Source organism: Bos indicus, chromosome 15, assembly GCF_029378745.1.
Source record: "Bos indicus isolate NIAB-ARS_2022 breed Sahiwal x Tharparkar chromosome 15, NIAB-ARS_B.indTharparkar_mat_pri_1.0, whole genome shotgun sequence".
Lineage (NCBI taxonomy): Eukaryota > Metazoa > Chordata > Mammalia > Artiodactyla > Bovidae > Bos > Bos indicus.
In genome coordinates, this window is record NC_091774.1 from 31,417,565 (window position 1) to 31,437,562 (window position 19,998).

General features: G+C 38.5%; 1 protein-coding gene across 4 annotated transcripts in view; it reads left to right on the forward strand.

Annotated features, from left to right (window-relative positions):
- Positions 1-19,998, forward strand: part of ARHGEF12 (Rho guanine nucleotide exchange factor 12) — a 169,086-nt gene that overhangs the window by 118,276 nt on the left and 30,812 nt on the right. For all 4 annotated transcript variants that reach the window (XM_070803551.1, XM_070803552.1, XM_019974985.2 and 1 more), the window contains 11 exons: positions 2,282-2,356; positions 4,388-4,480; positions 6,069-6,179; positions 6,460-6,558; positions 12,169-12,211; positions 12,498-12,603; positions 13,058-13,195; positions 13,841-13,873; positions 14,189-14,303; positions 14,952-15,057; positions 16,419-16,631. In XM_070803551.1, coding sequence (XP_070659652.1) covers positions 2,282-2,356; positions 4,388-4,480; positions 6,069-6,179; positions 6,460-6,558; positions 12,169-12,211; positions 12,498-12,603; positions 13,058-13,195; positions 13,841-13,873; positions 14,189-14,303; positions 14,952-15,057; positions 16,419-16,631 — 1,132 coding nt within the window. The remainder of the gene's footprint in view (positions 1-2,281; positions 2,357-4,387; positions 4,481-6,068; positions 6,180-6,459; positions 6,559-12,168; positions 12,212-12,497; positions 12,604-13,057; positions 13,196-13,840; positions 13,874-14,188; positions 14,304-14,951; positions 15,058-16,418; positions 16,632-19,998) is intronic.

Sequence of the window (19,998 nt, forward strand, 5' to 3'; positions counted from 1 at the left end):
CTTTGAGGAATTTCTCTGGTGATCAGTGGTTAAGAATCCGCCTGCCAATGCAAGGGACACAGGTTTCATCCCTGGTGCAGGAACTAAGCCCCCACATGCTGCAAGGCAGTTACACCCGTGTGCCACAACTACCGAGCCCAGACTCTAGAGCCCGCGTGCCACAGCTCCTGAGCCCACAAACCACAGCTGCTGAAGCCTGTGTGCCTAGAGGCCATGCTGCACAACGGGAGAAGCCACCGCAGTGAGAAGCCTGCTCGCCTCAGTTAGAGAGAAGCCCCCACACACAACTAAAGAGAGCCCACGAGCAGCGTCAAAGACCTAGTGCAGCCAAAAATAAATAAATAAATAATTAAAAAAAAAACAAACTTACTCAAAAAATAGACTAAGATAATAAACTCCCGCATGTACCTAATCACCCAGCTCAGAGTCATCAACAAGTGCTTAAACTTACTTTTGTCTGTATTCCTTCATTCCTCGTACTCTCCATATACTGGATATTTTAAAGTAAATCCAAGATATTATTTCATTAACATGCGTCTTTGGGAGGAAAAAAAGACTTAAGTTAGAGCCATAGTAGCATTATCAAATCTTCATTAATATTTTCTTAACATGCAATGTGATTAGCCTAATAGTCTTATAATAATCTTTTTACAGTAGGTTTATTTGAGGCAGGATCCAGTCAACAGCTTCAGTCTTTGGTTGATAAATCTCTTAATTTATGATAGTTCCTTCCTCTTTTTTTTTCTTACTATTTTTTTTGTTAAACTGGGTCATATGTCCAATAGAACTACCCACATTCTAATTGTATTTTCATGGAGGTGTTAAGCATATTCATCTGGTATATATTTCCTGAAAATTGATAGTAAGATCTAGAGTCTTGAAAAGATTAAGGATTGAAGGTTGTTGTTTGGCAAGAACAATTCATGGGTGGTACTGTGTATATCCTGTTACACCACATTAGGAGGAGAATGTCTGGTTGTCTTTTTACAATTGTTAAGTTTGTATAAGGTATGCAGATTAAATCAGCGTAATTCCTTCCTTATAAATTTCTCCACTAAGTTTTTATCTGATGTTTTTACTTCCATTGATAGCAAAAATGCCTGCATCCATTATTTAATAAGGGATTTCAAAATGGTATAATTTTGTCATTCGTCCTATATTCATTAAATGGAATTATTTTATAAAGAATTTTCCCTTCTAGCTTTTAAGTTGCTGTAAAATATAGCTTATACGGGAAATTCAAGACAAATATTTGATTATTTTCCCTTACGTATCTGTTTTCAGAAGAATTGGTGCCCTGACATACTCTGAAGGTCACTAAATGTGGGGATGTTTGCACATATGTGTGTAGATGTGTAATATTTTGAATTCACAGATTTTTAACCTGTTTCTTACTGCATTTCAGTCCATTACAGTCATTTTTCTTTTTGATACTTATTAAATTGTCCCTTTTGAGGGGACTAGTGTGTTCCTTCTCAAGTTGTCTTCTGTGTCCTTTTGACATGACTCCCCAGTAACATAGGTTTCTTTCTTTTTGGTGTGATAAGATTATTCTAGCTTGATCTGTCCTACCTCTTAACCTAGAGTCATCCATTTCTCCCAGGTGGGGCTTATATTTGAAATTACTGTTCTCTCTCTCTCATACACATTATATATACAGATAGCATATATCTTCTGTATAGGCATTCACACAAAAATCTCTTGCATCTCATTTTCAGCTGCTCTGAAGAATGGCTCCCATTGCTTGGAGTGTTCCTCATCTGCCAGAATTGAAGCTTTGTGTATCATAGAGTGTGTATTTTACATTAAGTCATCCCAAACATACCATGTAAATTTTGTAAGAATCCATAAATCAGTTTACATAAGGTAGGAACAGAAAAATAGAAGCTCATTTTCCTTCATATAAGTAGGCGGAAATGCTTTTAACTTGGAAAGAAAGAATAGTTTGGGACAGAGGGATTTAGAGGAAGTAGAGTTTGATTTTGACTTAATGAGCTTGAAATATGTAATATATCTGATTAGAATTATTTGATAGACATTAACCCTCAAGCCTGAAGATGAAATTATTTTATCAACATAAGACTTAAAAGCCTAATGAATAAGTGACTTTCCAAAGTCAGGTAAAAAATAGCAGAGCCAAATATTATATGAAAGATATTTAATAGTCACAAACACAAATGTGACATTCAGAACATTATTCTTTCACATTGCTTTTTCTTATCTCCATTGGTGGGCCTGTTGAAATGAACACGTCGTTTTTTGTTTTTTTTATTTTCATTAGAGTCCCAAGAGTGGCTTGAAAGAGAGGATTTATCTAGAGGAAAACCCAGAAAAAAGTGAAGCAATTCAGGACACTGTGAGTATGAAATCAATGAAATGATAGTGACTTTCCTTATACTTCAATGACAGACATAACTGATGTGTGTGTGTTTAATTTGGAGAAAAAGCTTAAACTTATTAAAGAAATTTAATAAAGATTGGAAAATAGCTGCTACATAGTAGTATTATGTGGTTAAATTTTTTTATAGTAAAATACAAATAACATAAAATATACAATTTAACCATTTTTAAGTTCATTTTGTCATTAAGTTAGATTCACATCATTATGCAACCATCAGCACATCTATCTCTAAAACTTTTTCACCTTCCGCAGCTGAAACTTGGTGTCCACGAACTTCCATTATCTCCTCTCTCCAGCCCTGGCAAACACCATTCTACTTTCTGTCCCTTCGAATCTGACTAGGAACCGCATAATAAGTAGAATATATATTTGTCCTTTTGTGGCCAGCTGATTTCACTGAGCATAATGTCTTCAAGTTTGATCAGTGACTTAGCATGTAGCAGAATTTCCTTCCTTTTTAAGGCTGAATAATAATCCATTGTGTGTATATACCACATTTGGTTTATCCATTCATTCATCAGTGAACACTTGGGTGGTTTTCCTTCTGGCTGTCATGAATAATGCTACTCTGAACATGGATGTATAAATAAATACCCATTTAAATTCTTCCTTCAGTTCTTTTGAGTATATAGTCAGAAATGGAGTTGCTAGATCTTGTAAATCCCTAATTGAATATTTTTAGCATTCTGATTTTATTTTTTAAGATTAGGACTTGTATAAAGTTTTATAGTAAAAGATTTAATAGCATATTATGATTCATCTGTTATTAGCAACATAAGGACTGTTGAAAAATCAGAAACCTCAAGTCTGCTGTAAAATGAAAAGTTGTCTCACTAATACTCTAAACAAAATTTCTGCTTCACCTCATTTTTAAAAAAATATTAAAGCCTTGTGGTTTAAAAAGCAAGAGTACAGAAAGACAGAATCAAGTTTAGGCAATGCAAATACTTAGAGTTGCAACACACTTAATGAAGAAAAACTGCAGCTGTGTGTTTATTAGTCACTTAATTTATAGCTTGTGGGTCCATGTACATAGTTGCAGCTGTAACTGCTGTGCAGATAACTCCCATGTCACCATAGCCTCACTCCCTTTGCTCAACCCCAGATCCTACAGCATTCAACTGCTGTCAGGTTTGAGCCAAACTCATTTTTTTCATATTTGTCCCAAATTTACTATTTCTTCTAGTACTATATGGTCTTCCATTTCTGTATTTGTGGTATTCAAATATCCCATACTTTTTGCATTATATACTAATGTTCCAACACTCCCCTTTTCATGCTAAATCCAAATGTGTAAGGGAGTGAGGGTTGCCAGCCTACAATTTATTTTACAATCTTGTTACCATCATTTCTATAGCAGTGTTTGTGTGATTACTTGAATATTTTATTGCATTATGCCAATGATTTTCAACCAGGAATGATTTTGTCCCTCAGGGCACATTTGGCAAGGTCTGGAAACATTTTTGATTGTCATGGCCGGGAGGCTGCTCCTGGCATCTTGTGGGTGGGCAGTGGCCAAGTATGCCACTCTGGACCCTACAGTGCATAGGACAGCCCCCACAACGAAGAATCATCTGGCCCAAAATGTCAACAGTGCCATTTTTCCTTTGTCCTGTGGCCTTCGTTCACTGTTAAAAATTGTAACTGTTTGTGTAAGCCAGCTTAATTTCTTTCTGTAACAAGGTCTAGATATATATGAAACAATAAATGAAGCCTACAGACAGGGATTAGAACCAGATAAACAAGGGTGTATAAACAGAGGATGTTTATTATTTCTAGGGGAAATGTTTTCTCCCCCTCCCCCTGACCAAGAAACAATCAATACTGGAAAATTTGAGAACCACTTTGAAAATAAAGTACCTAAAGAAAAGGAAAAGAAATCCAGTCAGTTTAGTGAACCATGTCTTTTTGATAGTTTGGCTTTATTCTGTCTCTGAAATTGACCACCAGGCAATTTTTCTGTTCCTTCTCTATGAATGTTTCCAGGACACTCAGTCGCTTGTTGGGAGTCCCTCTACCCGTGTGGCACCTCATATTATTGGAGCAGAAGACGATGACTTTGGTAGTGAACATGAACAGGTGATGACTTTTTCTTTCTAAAAACCAAATGATTAATTTTCTAAGATGTTTGATTTATTGCAAAAATGAACAGTTTCTGGAGATTGAAATTATATTGATAAAGATTTGAAGCTCATTAGAACTAAGATTAATTGTTTACTTGCTTGGGTTAATTGCTTATTTTAGCTTTGACCAATAGAAATGGCCTTGCTCTTGAAGCTGATAAGAAGTCATTGATTTTTACCTACGTATTTTATCTTGGGAGAAGGGGGATGTTCTTATAAATTTTTAAAAAATTTTCAAATTCTGGTTGTTTATTGATGGTATATAGGAATGTGATTGGCTTTATTCTTGTCCTTGTTAGTAAGCTCATGTGATCTTTTAGTAAACTAACTACTTCAAAGAGGTTTTTAAAATTAACTTTTTAAGATTTTTCTATGTAAATAACTGACAGTTTTTATTTGCTTGTTTCCCAGTGTTTATCTTTTATTTCTTGTTATTACCTTTACTGCGCTGGTTAGGATTTCCAGTATGAGGCTGAATCACTGTGGTGAGACAGGGCATCCTGGCCTTCCTGGCCTTATCCTCAATCTTAGGAAGAATGCATTCAGTCATTTATTATTAATATGATGTTAGCCATAGATACTTTTTTTTTAATTGAGGAAGTTTCCTTCTATTTTTAGTTTGATAGGAGTTTTATCATGAATAGATGTTGAATTTTGTTGAATGACTGAGATCATCAGATGTTGTTATTAAATTTACATTACATTAATATAATTTATGTGGAACTACATATCATGGTAAATTACATTAATTGGTGTTATTAGCATTTTGAAACAGATATTCCTGTTTCATTCCTGGGAGAAACCCCAGTTGGTCATAATTTATTTTCCTTTTTCCGTATTATTGGATTCAGTCCTATTATTTTGCTGAGGATTTTTGTGTGTGTGTTTATGGGGGATAGTAGTCTGTAGTTTTCTTTTTTTGTAATATCTTTGGTTTTGATAGTTGGTTGATGCTGAGCTCTTAGATCTGAGTTGAGAAGTCTTAGTCCTCTTATATTTTCTGAAAGAGATTGTGCAGAATGGGTGTTACTTGTTTAGATTAACTTACATGATTCTAGGTTAAGGTCAGCTCTGGCTGCTTTCTGTGTTCATTGCCGTTTGGAAACATACAAGTATTCTAGGAGTTGTGTTATTTAAAATCACACAACTCCATTTCCTACCACCGTTTCTTTGATTAGCCTAAAAGGAAGACGCCTATTTTGTTATTAGGCAAAAAGCCTCCCTTTACATTTTTAGAAGTGTTATTAACCTGTTTTTTTGTGTGTGTACTGACTTGTAGACCTGTGAGCTCTTTGATAATTATATTCTGGATTTGCATTCTCCCAGGATGGTCTTTCTTCCAACCTGTTCCCAAGAGATTATTTTCAGAGGAAGAGATTCCATAGCCTATGTTGTTTATAATAAATTCTAGTGAAGTTTTTTTAAACCTTGAATTTTTTAGGAAAGGTCAAAGTGAAATTGGGATAGTCATATTTAACTGACCTGACATGACATTTTGCATTTATGTGTTGGTGTTACTAATGTATATTTACTTACTTTTCTAGATCAATGGGCAGTGCAGCTGTTTTCAGAGCATTGAACTGCTAAAATCTCGCCCTGCTCACTTGGCTGTCTTCTTACACCATGTAGTTTCCCAGTTTGACCCTGCAACATTGGTAATGTATTTCATGATTTAGCCAGTTCAGAGTTCTTAATTGATTCAAATACCGTGAAACTTTTCAGTTTTAGCAAGATGGGTAGATAGACTTCTGCCAGTTTTCTAAATTAGATATGAAAGATGATTAAAATGTTACTAATTTATTTTTCAAAGGCTTGGTTATATGGTAATAACTGCATTGTTCATGGTGACCTACTTGTTTCAGACATTTCTACTCAACGAGGATCTAGCAGATTACATTTTTCTTGATTTCTTCCCCATTTCTTTCTCTACTACAGCTCTGTTATCTCTATTCAGACCTATATAAACAGACCAATTCCAAGGAGACCCGTCGTGTCTTCCTTGAGTTCCATCAGTTCTTCCTGGATCGATCTGCTGTAAGTTACCAAGTTAATATATTACAGTCTTTGCTTCAGTATACTGAATTACTGGCCTCCTACTTCTGGTCTTCCCTCCCGTGTTTTTGGACTTGATTGTGCTTTCTGACGTCTGTATTATATCTCAATTATTGACTACTCATGACTGTTTTTTTTTTTTTTATCATTTCTAAGTTAATTATAGGTATATAAATTCTCACAAAAGGTTTTAAGGGATATATATGTATATATATAGGTTTATATATATGCATATTTAGGATAAGGGAATGAAAAAGAATACAATATATATGTGTATATATAAATATACATATATATTTAAGATCCAAAGGTTAGTACTTGTATAATTGGACTCTGGTTGGCCTCTTTGAAGTTTGGAGGCCCAGTTTAACTAAAAAGGGATGGAAAAGATCTTACTCATATAAATGATGGTAGATAATAGTAGTGTTTTATTTTACCAATAGAAATCTTAATAAGGTTTTTAAACTAATGTGTTTTATTATTATCCTTGCTCTAGGATAAATAACAGCCCTTAATACGTCTCTGATAATCATGCTGCATGTCTCTAGTCCTTTCATATTTGCAGTTCTCTTTATTTGACTGTTTCACACCTTCTCTCTTTTTAAACTCTCCATCAATTCCTCTCCTGTTCTTTTCTCAAGAACTGATGACCTTGCTGTTTTTTTTTTTTTTTTGAGAAATTTAAAGCATATAGAAGATAACTTCTTCCAGAGGTGTCACCCTATCTCTGTCATACCATATGCTTGACCTTCTCTCCTGATGTGATGATATGTAGGAATTTTTCTGCTTTTGGTTCAAGACTACCTCTTCGCCTATTTATCCAGATCGTGCTTTCTTATACCTACTCAAAGATGGTACTCTAGCAAACGTACCCCTTCTCTCTTGCATCATCAATTCTTTTGTTTTCTACTGAATCAGCCCTATTAGTGTGCAGACATGGTTATTTCTCCCATCTTAAACAAACTCACACAGAAACATTTTGGCTCCCCCTCTTCCTCCAGGACTTGCCCTATATTCTTTGTATTTTATTACAAAGCTACCTCTACATCTCAGTTCAGTTCAGTCGCTCAGTCGTGTCTGACTCTTTGCGACCCCATGAATCGCAGCACACCAGGCTTCCCTGTCCATCACCAACTCCCGGAGTTCACTCAGACTCATGTCCATCGAGTCGGTGATGCCATCCAGCCATCTCATCCTCTGTCGTCCCCTTCTTCTTCTGCCCCCAATCCCTCCCACCATCAGAGTCTTTTCCACTCTTCGCATGAGGTGGCCAAAGAATTGGAGTTTCAGCTTAAGCCTCAGTCTTTCCAATGAACACCCAGGACTGATCTCCTTTAGGATGAACTGGTTGGATCTCCTTGCAGTCCAAGGGACTCTCAAGAGTCTTCTCCAACATCGCAGTTCAAAAGCATCAATTCTTCGGTGCTCAGCTTTCTTCACAGTCCAACTCTCACATCCATACATGACCACTGAAAAAACCATAGCCTTGACTAGACGGACCTATGTTGGCAAAGTAATATCTCTGCTTTTCAATATGCTGTCTAGGCTGGTCATAACTTTCCTTCCAAGGAGTAAGCGTCTTTTAATTTCATGGCTGCAATCACCATCTGCAGTGATTTTGAAGCCCCCCAAAATAAAGTCTGACACTGTTTCCACTGTTTCCCCATCTATTTCCCATGAAGTGATGGGACTGGATGCCATGTTCTTAGTTTTCTGAATGTTGAGCTTTAAGCCAACTTTTTCACTCTCCTCTTTCACTTTCATCAAGAGGCTTTTTTAGTTCCTCTTCACTTTCTGCCATAAGGCTGGTATCATCTGCATATCTGAGGTTATTGATATTTCTCCCAGCAGTCTTGATTCCAGCTTGTGCTTCTGCCAGCCCAGCGTTTCTCATGATGTACTCTTCATATAAGTTAAATAAGCAGGGTGACAATATACAGCCTTGACGTACTCCTTTTCCTATTTGGAACCAGTCTGTTGTTCCATGTCCAGTTCTAACTGTTGCTTCCTAACCTGCATATAGGTTTCTCAAGAGGCAGGTCAGGTGGTCTGGTATTCCCATTTCTTTCAGAATTTTCCACAGTTTATTGTGATCCACACAATCAAAGGCTTTGGCATAGTCAATAAAGCAGAAATAGATGTTTTTCTGGAACTCTCTTGCTTTTTTGATGATCTAGCGGATGTTGGCAATTTGAACTCTGGTTCCTCTGTCTTTTTAAAACCAACTTGAACATCTAGAAGTTCATGATTCATGTACTGCTGAAGCCTTGCTTGGAGAATTTTGAGCATTACTTTACTAGCGTGTGAGATGAGTGCAATTGTGCGGTAGTTTGAGCATTCTTTGGCATTGCCTTTCTTTGGGATTGGAATGAAAACTGACCTTTTCCAGTCCTGTGGCCACTGCTGAGTTTTCCAAATTTGCTGGCATATTGAGTGCAGCACTTTCACAGCATCATCTTTCAGGATTTGAAATAGCTCAACTGGAATTCCATCACCTCCACTAGCTTTGTTCGTAGTGATGCTTTCTAAGGCCCACTTGACTTCACATTCCAGGATGTCTGGCTCTAGGTGAGTGATCACACCATCGTGATTATCTGGGTCGTGAAACTCTTTTTTGTACAGTTCTTCTGTGTATTCTTGCCACCTCTTCTTAATATCTTCTGCTTCTGTTAGGTCCATACCATTCTGTCCTTTTTCGAGCCCATCTTTGCATGAAATGTTCCCTTGGTATCTCTAATTTTCTTGAAGAGATCTCTAGTCTTTCCCATTCTGTTGTTTTCCTCTATTTCTTTGCATTGATCGCTGAGGAAGGCTTTCTTATCTCTCCTTGCTATTCTTTGGAACTCTGCATTCAGATGCTTATATCTTTCCTTTTCTCCTTTGCTTTTGCTTCTCTTCTTTTCACAGCTATTTGTAAGGCCTCCCCAGACAGCCATTTTGCTTTTTTGCATTTCTTTTCCATGGGAATGGCCTTGATCCCTGTCTCCTGTACAATGTCACGAACGTCCATCCAGGCACTCTATCAGATCTAGTCCCTTAAATCTATTTCTCACTTCCACTGTATAATCATAAGGGATTTGATTTAGGTCATACCTCAGTGGTCTAGTGGTTTTCCCCACTTTCTTCAATAAAATCTGAATTTGACAATAAGGAGTTCATGATCTGAGCCACAGTCAACTCCTGGTCTTGTTTTTGCTGACTGTATAGAGCTTCTCCATCTTTGGCTGCAAAGAATATAATCAGTCTAATTTCGGTGTTGACCATCTGGTGATGTCCATGTATAGAGTCTTCTCTTATGTTGTTGGAAGAGAGTGTTTTTTATGACCAGTGTGTTCTCTTGGCAAATCTCTATTAGCCTTTGCCCTGCTTCATTCCGTACTCCAAGGCCAAATTTGCCTGTTACTCCAGGGGTTTCTTGACTTCCTACTTTTGCATTCCAGTCCCCTATAATGAAAAGGGCATCTTTTTTTGGGTGTTAGTTCTAAAAGGTCTTGTAGGTCTTCATAGAACCGTTCAACTTCAGCTTCTTCAGCATTACTGGTTGCGGCATAGACTTGGATTACTGTGATATTGAATGGTTTGCCTTGGAAACGAACAGAGATCATTCTGTCGTTTTTGAGATTGCATCCAAATACTGCATTTCGGAGTCTTTTGTTGACCATGATGGCTACTCCATTTTTTCTAAGGGATTCCTGCCCGCAGTAGTAGATATAGTGGTCATCTGAGTTAAATTCACCCTTTCCAGTCCATTTTAGTTCGCTGATTCCTAGAATGTCAGTGTTCACTCTTGCCATCTCCTGTTTGACCACTTCCAATTTGCCTTGATTCATGGACCTGACATTTCAGGTTCCTATGCAATATTGCTCTTTACAGCATCAGACCTTGCTTCTGTCACCAATCACATCCACAACTGGGAATTGTTTTTGCTTTGGCTCCATCCCTTCATTCTTTCTGGAGTTATTTCTCCATTGATCTCCAGTAGTATATTGGGCACCTACCGACCCGGGGAGTTCCCCTTTCAGTACCTTCTCAGTGGGCCTTCCCTGACCAATTTACTTAAAATTTCATCCCCCTTGCTTTCTGTCACCTTTCCTGTGTTATTTTTGTCCATAGAATTTATATTTTTTTCTTTATTTTTATCTGTCTGTATTCCTGCTCCTCTGCCCTGAATGAAGCTCCATTAGGGCAGATGTCTTTTATTCTGTTTGTTCACTGCTGTTTTCCCAAAACTGAATAGATCCTGACAGAGTGGTCACTCAGATAGTTGCTGAATGGATTGGTTAGGGTTCTGATTATAATGCCATTGTTTAAAATATTACACATTATATTTATTAAGATGATTTTCTTCAATGAAGAAATGACAGTATACTGAAGTTTATATGAACTTGACATTTCTTAAGAGCATTCCATGCTAAGGCACAGAATGTGCCTTCAGATCAGGTGATTTCTTGTATTTTGCTGCTTATTAACATCAAAGTGTAAGAACCCTGCTAGATTAATTTGTTAATTATTCTTTTATGCCACAGGTGATATTATTTCATATAAATACCCACATACAGAAATGAACGTATATATACTTTCTTGCATTTGTGCTAGAAGTACTTCTGGAAAATTGGCTTGAGCTACTTTATAGCAACTTCAGATAAAGAGAAAGCTTTGAAATCCATTTCAACTGCTCTTCAAATAAATATTAGAGCTCTCTTAATTTTTAGCAGTAACTTATTTTCAGATGTAAAACTTCAGATCCTACATTAATTTTTTTTTTAATTCTGGAAGGATATGACTTAAGTGGGTGTATAATACAGAGTAAATTTGAAGAAGATAATGTATTTTCTCCAAATGCAAAATAATTTTTTCTGAGACATTTCCCAAATTAACAGGAGAAAATTATCTGGTAATGGGATCACAAACTGCAGTTGTCATGTGAAAAAATATAGCTAAGAAGAAGTTAATTATGACACAGTTACCTTATTTCAGTAGTTAGAACTGCAGATGTAAGAACTAGAGATTTAAGACTCCAGAGCTTCAACATTGATATCCAGCACTTTCTCGTTGGGAGCATGACTTCTTATGAGGGTTCTTTAGCTTTATATACGAATATGATTGGGAATATCATCGTCTTCAGTGTGAGTGTCTCAAATACAGTGAATAAAATTGTTATACATGAGTAAGTTTTTCATATGGTTATCTACATATAGTTTAGCTTTTTATCTATATTGATTCAAACAGTGTATGACCAATTATCTTAACCAGTGATTCTCGAAAGCCCAAACCAATATTCATTCATTCTAGAAAGCCAAAGCCAACAGGAATAAATAAGGCACAAAAGCATCCAGTCGTCTAGTAAAATGGATTGTAGGTATTTCCTTTATAACATGATCCTTGAGGAAAGGGCTTATTTTCAAGTTCAAACCATAGAATATTCCAAAGCTGGGAAATTTAGATGGGTGGTACCCCACAAATGAGCTTATACATGAATATACTTATAAATATAGGTATTCAAGTTTTTTCTCTTTATTTTGTGTAAGTACTGATATGGATCCTGAAAGACCCTAAGTGCTATTTCACTTTTTGTTTGCATTTTTGTTTTAGCACCTGAAGGTTTCTGTTCCTGAGGAAATATCAGTAGATCTAGGTAAGTCTAGAGCACCAATGTGCCAGAGGATTGCATCTCTGTAGATAGGTAGCTCAGCTCCTCTCTAGAGGTTTTATCTGTTACACAGTGACGAGTAGGTCATATGAATCACAACAGTAAAAGAGCCTATAATACACTTCAGAGTAAATGAAATGTGAGTTCTAAGATTAAAATACTTAAAATATGTTGAGTATCTCTTTATCTTACTTTAAGTTTACACCAAGTAGTGCCAGTTACAATGCACAGAATGTGCCTTTAGACCAGGTGATTTCTTGTATTTATGCAGAAAAAAGACGACCAGAGCTTATTCCTGAGGATCTACATCGCCACTATATCCAGACTATGCAAGAAAGAGTCCACCCAGAAGTTCAGAGGCACTTGGAAGATTTTCGGTAAGCCCTGTGGTCAACAGAAGCTGATATGGTTGTCCTGAATTAGTTTTCTTTCTAGGTAGGAAAAGGTTATACATTCCTTGGCATAACATGTGGTCTCTATCACTGTTACTAAAACCTAATGAAGTTCTGGCGTCGAAAGGTTGGCATGGTACTGAGAGTGCATGGTCCCCGTTCCTTATGGCTGGCAGGAATTGAGCTTAGTACCTGTCTGTGCCAAGTGTGTCCTTCGGGATATGTGTTCTGTTGAGTGACTTCCTCTAGAATTTTCTTCCTCCAGTGTCCCAGGTGACATGGGCCCCCAAATAGAAAAGCATGACATTTTACCTGTTGCTAGAAATTCATAACTATGGAAACTCCGATGAAGCGTCTCCAGAGGGAGATAGTTACCCTCTAGGTAACTCAGGAAATTACCCTCTAGGCTGCCTCAGGAAATTTCTCCTATTCCCTTTAGGCAGAAGCGCAGCATGGGGCTGACCCTGGCTGAAAGTGAACTGACTAAACTTGATGTAGAGCGAGACAAGGACCGGTTAACTTTGGAGAAGGAACGGGCATGTGCAGAACAGATTGTTGCCAAAATTGAAGAAGTGTTGTAAGTAATAGAAATACATGTAGAAACGCCCTCTCTACTGAGATGATAATTATGTGTAAAGTACATTTGAACAAGTTTAGAAAGGATGTCAGGTTGTTTATGTACAGCTGTTTGCCTTGTGATAATACTTGAGAAGCTGGAATCTTAAGTTTATGCTGATATCGTAGATGACGTTCTTATATTTCTTTTTCTGGGTATTGCTAAAATGAGTAACTGCTGAATTTCTAGCTGATCAAAAACAGGTTGAATACTTACATTGGCTTTAATTCACAGGCTTTGGAAATGTTTCTTGCTATAAAACATTTATAGCAAGTTGATGATGAAAAAATGATCCTTCAGGGATCACAATTTTTCTGATATATCATTACAGGTGACAGAGACTTAGAGTGGGTCCCAAAGCATTTCCTGTGCCACAGGGGCTTCCCTGGTGGCTCAGATGGTAAAGAATCTGCCTGCAGTGTGGAAGACCTGGGTTTGATCCCTGGGTCGGGAAGATCCCCTGGAGAAGGGAATGGCTATCCACTGCAGTATTCTTGCCTGGAGAATTCCATGGATTTGACTCTGTTTTGTTGATCAGTTATCTGAGTTTAGTAACAACTATTTTATTAAACTGTAATATTTCATTTTAAATGCTTTTATTTTTAGGATGACTGCCCAGGCTGTAGAAGAAGAAAAGAGGTAATGTAACTATTTTTTCCTAGAATTTTGAAGACCAAAAAAAAAAAGAAACTGTCTTTTCTCCTGTCCTAAATTAAGATTTATTTCTTTTAACTTAAAAATACAGACTGTCTCTGGTGGCTTGTATTTTATGTGACTAATATTCTAGTATCTTGAGTAGAATCTTTACTGGTCACAGTGAGTAGATAGCTCTTTATGTTTCACTTGATGAATTCTAAGACTTTCAGCAAGGGGGTTTTGGAAGTCATTTGATATCTTTATTTACCCACTGTCCCTTCCCAGAAGTCTTATTTTACTTAATCCTTTCTCCCCCAGTTCGACAATGCAGTATGTTATTCTCATGTACATGAAACATTTGGGAGTAAAAGTGAAAGAACCTCGAAATTTGGAGCACAAGCGAGGTCGGATTGGATTCCTTCCAAAAATCAAGGTAAAACGAGTAATAACAGTGTGTTCAGGTCGCCATGCTTCTTATGTCTGACTGCACGGCTTTCCTTCTTCTTAGTGTTTACTTTTTCAGCAAATTAGTGCTAAGCATGCCAGCAGGAATAAGATACGGTCCCTGTTCTCAAGAAACTCAAAATCCAGTGAGAAATCCAGGCGTACGAACTAACTGTTAGATGATATGAAAAGTGAAAACAGGAGTTTACACAGAGAGCCATCGTCAGCTTTGTTTCGACCCCATGCTTTTCCTTTACGGTTCCTTTCGATGTTTATAATTGTTTATGTTGTTAGATTGTAAAGCTGGATGAAGATAAGGGCCTCCTCCTTCGTTGTACCCCATCTTTTAGCATTGTGCCTTCAGACACTATTAGCTTAGCAAATATTATTCAAGAGATGAATGAGTTACTTAAAACAAGCTCCCAGTAAATGTGTTGTAAAAATACCTTTTACTTTCCAAAATTGTCAGCTCTGAAGGGTTTGAAAAGGCATCTTGAGTTTGAAGTGTACATAGTGCTGAGTGCCAGCTTCCAACGAGCGCCCGTTGTGTGTCTTTAATTTACATGTGGCCAGTTTCTTTCAACCTGACCATTAGGATTGTGCGTCTCTTACCTCTTTGATTGTACCTTGATTCTAGCAAAGTATGAAGAAAGATAGAGAAGGCGAAGAAAAGGGGAAGCGAAGAGGATTCACCAGCATCTTGGGACCCCCTAGGAGACCAAGCCGCCATGATAACAGCGCAAGTAAGTTGAAGTCTGAAATGCTGCATTCCCACCATTCCATGCCGTCTTTAGATCAGAGGCTCATTCAGCTAGGTTGGGTTGCTGGAGAAAGATGTTCTAGAAATGTTTCCACTGAACCTCCACTGTTTTCTATTCAGTGTCATTTCTAGACCCCCGGTGTTCAGTTAGACTTCACAGTTGTCGTAAGTGTTTAATGGCAGTAGAACATCCCATCAGCTGTTCATAACATAATTTACTTACCTGTTCTGACTTTGTTGCGTTCACTTTCTGATTGTTAAATTCATAAAACAAAATGTACACAAACTTCACCATCATACTTTGTCTTTTTGTACGTACATGACTCATTTTCTCCATACTTAACTGTTCTTCACCTCTTCATTGTGCTTTATTTCCTGATGTCCCGCCACCCTCAGGCCTAGTGGAGAGATGCTGTCCTAGAGAGGGCTACAGGAGAAGTAGAGGTGGTGCTATGGGAGAGAAATTAGGTCCTGCAGTGGTCCTCACACTGGGCAGCACCACATTTCAAAATACTGGCACAGTTGGAGCTGGGGGCGGGTGTTGTGATCCAGCAAAGCTGAGTGTCCCACCCTATGAAGAATCCTCATTCAAATGTCAGTGGCGCCCCTTGTTGAGAAACACTGAGAAGATGAAGGAAATCTTTAGAGAAGAGGTTGAGGAGAATGGAAAACTTAACCATCTGTTAAAGGGATTCAGAAGAAGAATTGTAGGACTTAGGGAAGGAAGAATTTTAGGATTAGAGATATAACGAGCTATGTGAAGATGTGCACAGCTCTGGGGTGCTTCTTATGGTGACTGATGTAAACACTGGTAACAGGCAGGATGGGGATTATTCTGCATGGTCTCTGAGGCATGTCATGATGAAATTGTGAGTGTTAGGGAGGAGTGGGGTAGAGGCTTGCTAAGAGTTCACAGAGCCAGCGGGCTTCATCTTCACTCTGACAGAGGAATACAGCTTTGTGGTGTATCCATCTCTGTCTGTCGGTATCCCCTCTCCCCACACCCAGTGCTGGTCTTCTCATCTCCTTTTCTCATGACCCTTCTTCCTCTGCCTCTTCTCTCTCCCCCTCATCTTCTACCATCTCCCACCCTTTTCTCCTCCTCCTCTTTCACTCTTCCCTGCCTTTCTCTCTATCTCCATGGCCCACCTCCTTCCTTCTCTTCCTTTCTTCCTTACTTTTTTTCTCCCTTCCTTCCTATCTTTCTATCTCTCTCTCTCTTCCTCACTCTATGTAATTCTTGTTCTGTGTTTCTAGGGCCCACCATGTTCTTTCTGAATTCTTTTCATCATCTTCTTTAAAGCTGTTTTGCCACATGATTACTAGCCGTTGCTTTCTGTTCAGTTGGCAGAGCCATGGAACTGCAGAAGCAGCGCCACCCTAAGCACTTGTCCACACCCTCATCTGTGAGTCCTGAACCTCAGGATTCTGCGAAGCTGCGCCAGAGTGGGTCAGCAAGTGAAGGAGCAGACACTGGATACCTGCCAGCCAATTCCACGTCCTCCATGGTTGCAGGGGCCACTCTTTCCCAGGAAGGAGGGAAAGAGAATGATATGGGTGAGCTAATGCTGTCATTCAACTTAGCTAAGCATCAGGATTTTAAAACAACCATACTAAGAAATAGAGGGGCAGATTATTTGAATCAGGACTGAGTCAGAGTTTAAAGATTTTAGTATCCTATAACCAGTGACAAATCTATTCTGAATGGTAATTTTGAGTTATTATCCATTCAGAAAATATTTATGGAGTTTTCTGTCAGGCATTATCTCTGTAGCAAACATTAGCATGCGAGAATTATACATAGATTTTTGCCCCATGTAGCTTAGCCTTCTGGGGAAGTAGTCATAAATACCATAAATAAAATATTCAAGTTATGGGGAGTGTTGAGAGGACTGGTCAGAAGTTAGAAGCATATACAGTAGGTCCTTGTCTTTGTGACCCCGTGGACTGTAGCCCACCAGGCTCCTCCATCCATGGGGTTCTCCAGGCAAGAATACTGGAGTGGGTTGCCATTTCCTTCTCCAGGGGATCTTCCTGACCCAGGGATGGAACCCAGGTCTCCCGCATTGCAGGCAGACGCTTTAACCTCTGAGCCACCAGGGAAGCTCAGTATGTATATCAGTAAAAATTATTCTGTATTTAAGAATGTTATGAATATAAAATTGATAGAATAAAAACAACAAAAAATAAGAAAAGTAAAAGTAAGTTAGAGGCAGGTATGTTTATGTGCGGTGCATCTAAAGAAGACTTTTAAAAAATCTGAGATACTGGGTTTTTTTTTTTTTAATACTAAGGGGAAGCCAATTGAGAGAAAGAGGTTAAAAATGTGGGAAATGGACTATATAACCAATAGAAAACAAGTTTTGAGAAGGAGAGAAGCAGTGCTATGCAGAGTATATGTGAAGGGCAAGGTTATTAGCTGAGAGTGAGGATTTAGTGAGAAGGGCAAGAGGATTTGAAGAGTAAAGAAAGATAGGAAGTAATTGTAGGTAACTGAGAAAAGAGCTTATTACCGTATTTCTTCATGCTTGTTATAATCGGTTTCTTAAGCAAGTGAGCTGGGAGAAATAGGTCCTTGTATTTGGAGAAGGAAATACCCGTTTGTATTGGTGATTTTGGAAGCAGTTCAGTTTCTGGTATGACAAAACCAAGGGTGGATCCGTGGGAGTGGTCACTGAGGTTGCATAGAGAGGCTTACTAGTGATGAAGCAGGTGAGGCACCAAGGAGCCAAAGGTTTAGATATGTTTATAGACATAGATTTTGTGGTGGCCACATTTGATAATAGCATGCAGAGGAAAATTGTGAGCCAGCAGCCAAAGGTTCAGTGTTGCTAGATGGCTCTTGGTAATGACAACATGACATCATTCAGAGTGAGCGCCTCAGTGGAGCAAGGGATTTTTGTAAGTAGGGTAATAGTCTAAAAGTAGTCCTTAGGAAAAAGAAGAGTCACTGTCTCATCACCCTGCAGTACATAGAATATGACGGAAACATCAGTCTATTTGAGGGGCCTGTAGCAGAAGACAAAGAAGTAGCAGTGACATTTGTAGAAAAGCCTGGAGGTTCAGTCTTACATGGAATTCTGAAGATGTTGGACTGAGTAATGCCTTAATTCATGGCTGTCGTGTCTCACTGAAATAAAAGAATGGGAGGTAATGAATAAAGAAAAAGCAAAAAGAGGAAAGAAGCCGAGGAAGAGAAGATATTCTTATTCATAAGAGATTTCCATAAATTTGGGGGAGATTAATGGGATGGAGAAGGCAATGGCATCCCACTCCAGTACTCTTACCTGGAAAATCCCATGGACGGAGGAGCCTGGTAGGCTGCAGTCCATGGGGTCGCTAGGAGTCGGACACGACTGAGCAACTTCACTTTCACTTTTCACTTTCATGCACTAGAGAAGGAAATGGCAACCCGCTCCAATGTTCTTGCCTGGAGAATCCCAGGGACTGGGGAGCCTGGTGGGCTGCCATCTGTGGCGTTGCACAGAGTCCTTAGCAGCAGCAGCAGCAATGGGCACGAGTGGTTTGATGGATGAAAGGACATAAAGGAAGTAGGAGCCCATAGTTCGTGTAAGGAGTCCAAGGTGGGAGCCAGTCTGTCCATTGGAACCCAAAAGAGACCTTGGGCTTAGAGTTGTCATATGAGTCACAGAGTGCATGAGGAAGAAGTAAAACTGAAAATGATGAATTCACATCTATAATCAAAACAGTTCTGTCAGCAACTTCTGATTTTTACATTACAGAATATAAGCAGTCATTCCTGTATCAGAAGAAAATGAATATGTTCTTTGTTACAGAAGTTGAAGTCAGACTGATTATATTCTTTACAGCCGGAGATGGAGAAGGTTATACAGTCTGCAAAAACAAGACCTAAAGCTGACTGTGGCTCAGATCATAAGCTTCTCATTGCAAAATTCAGGCTTAAACGAAGTAGGGAAAACGACTGTGTCATTCATGTATGACCCAAGTCAAATCCCTTATGGTTTTACAGTGGAGGTGATGAACAGTTCAAGGGATGAGATCTGGTAGACAGAGTGTCTGAAGAACTGTGGACAGAGGTTCATAACATTGTACAGGAGGTGGTGACCAAAACCATCCCAAAGAAAAAGAAATACAAGAAGGCAAAGTGATTGTCTGAAGAGGCCTTACAAATAGCTGAGCAAAGAAGAGAAGCAAAAGGCAAAGTAGAAAGGGAAAGATATACCCAACTGAATGCAGATTTCCAGAGAATATCAAGGAGAGATAAGAAAGCCTTCTTAAATGAACAGTGCATAGAAATAGAGGGAAAACAATAGAATGAGAAAGTCTAGAGAGCTCGTCAAGAAAATTGATGATACCAGGGGAACATTTCATGTAAAGATGGGAACAATAAAGGACAGAAACAGCAGGGACCTAACATAAGCAAAAGCTATTAAGAGGTGGCAAGAATACACAGAAGAACTCTATAAAAAAGGTATTAATGACCCAGATAACTATGATGGTGTGATCACTCACCCAGAGCCAGACATCCTGGAGTGTGAAGCCAAGTGGGCCTTTGGAAGCATTACTATGAACGAAGCTAGTGGAGGTGATGGAATTCCAATTGAGCTCTTTCAAATCCTAAAAGATGATGCTGTGAAAGGACTGCCCTCAATATGCCAGCAAATTTGGAAAACTCACCAGTGGCCACGGGTCTGGAAAAGGTCAGTCTTCGTTCCAATCCCAAAGAAGGGCAATGCCAAAGAATGTTCAAACTACCATACAGTTGTGTTCATTTCATATTGATAGTAAGGTAATGTTCAAAATCCTTCAAGCTAGGCTTCAATAGTATTTGAATCAAGAACTTCCAGATATACAAGCTGAATTTAGAAAAGGCAGAGGAACCAGAGATCAAATTGCCAACATCCATTGGATCATAGAAAAAGCAAGGGAATTACAGAAAAAC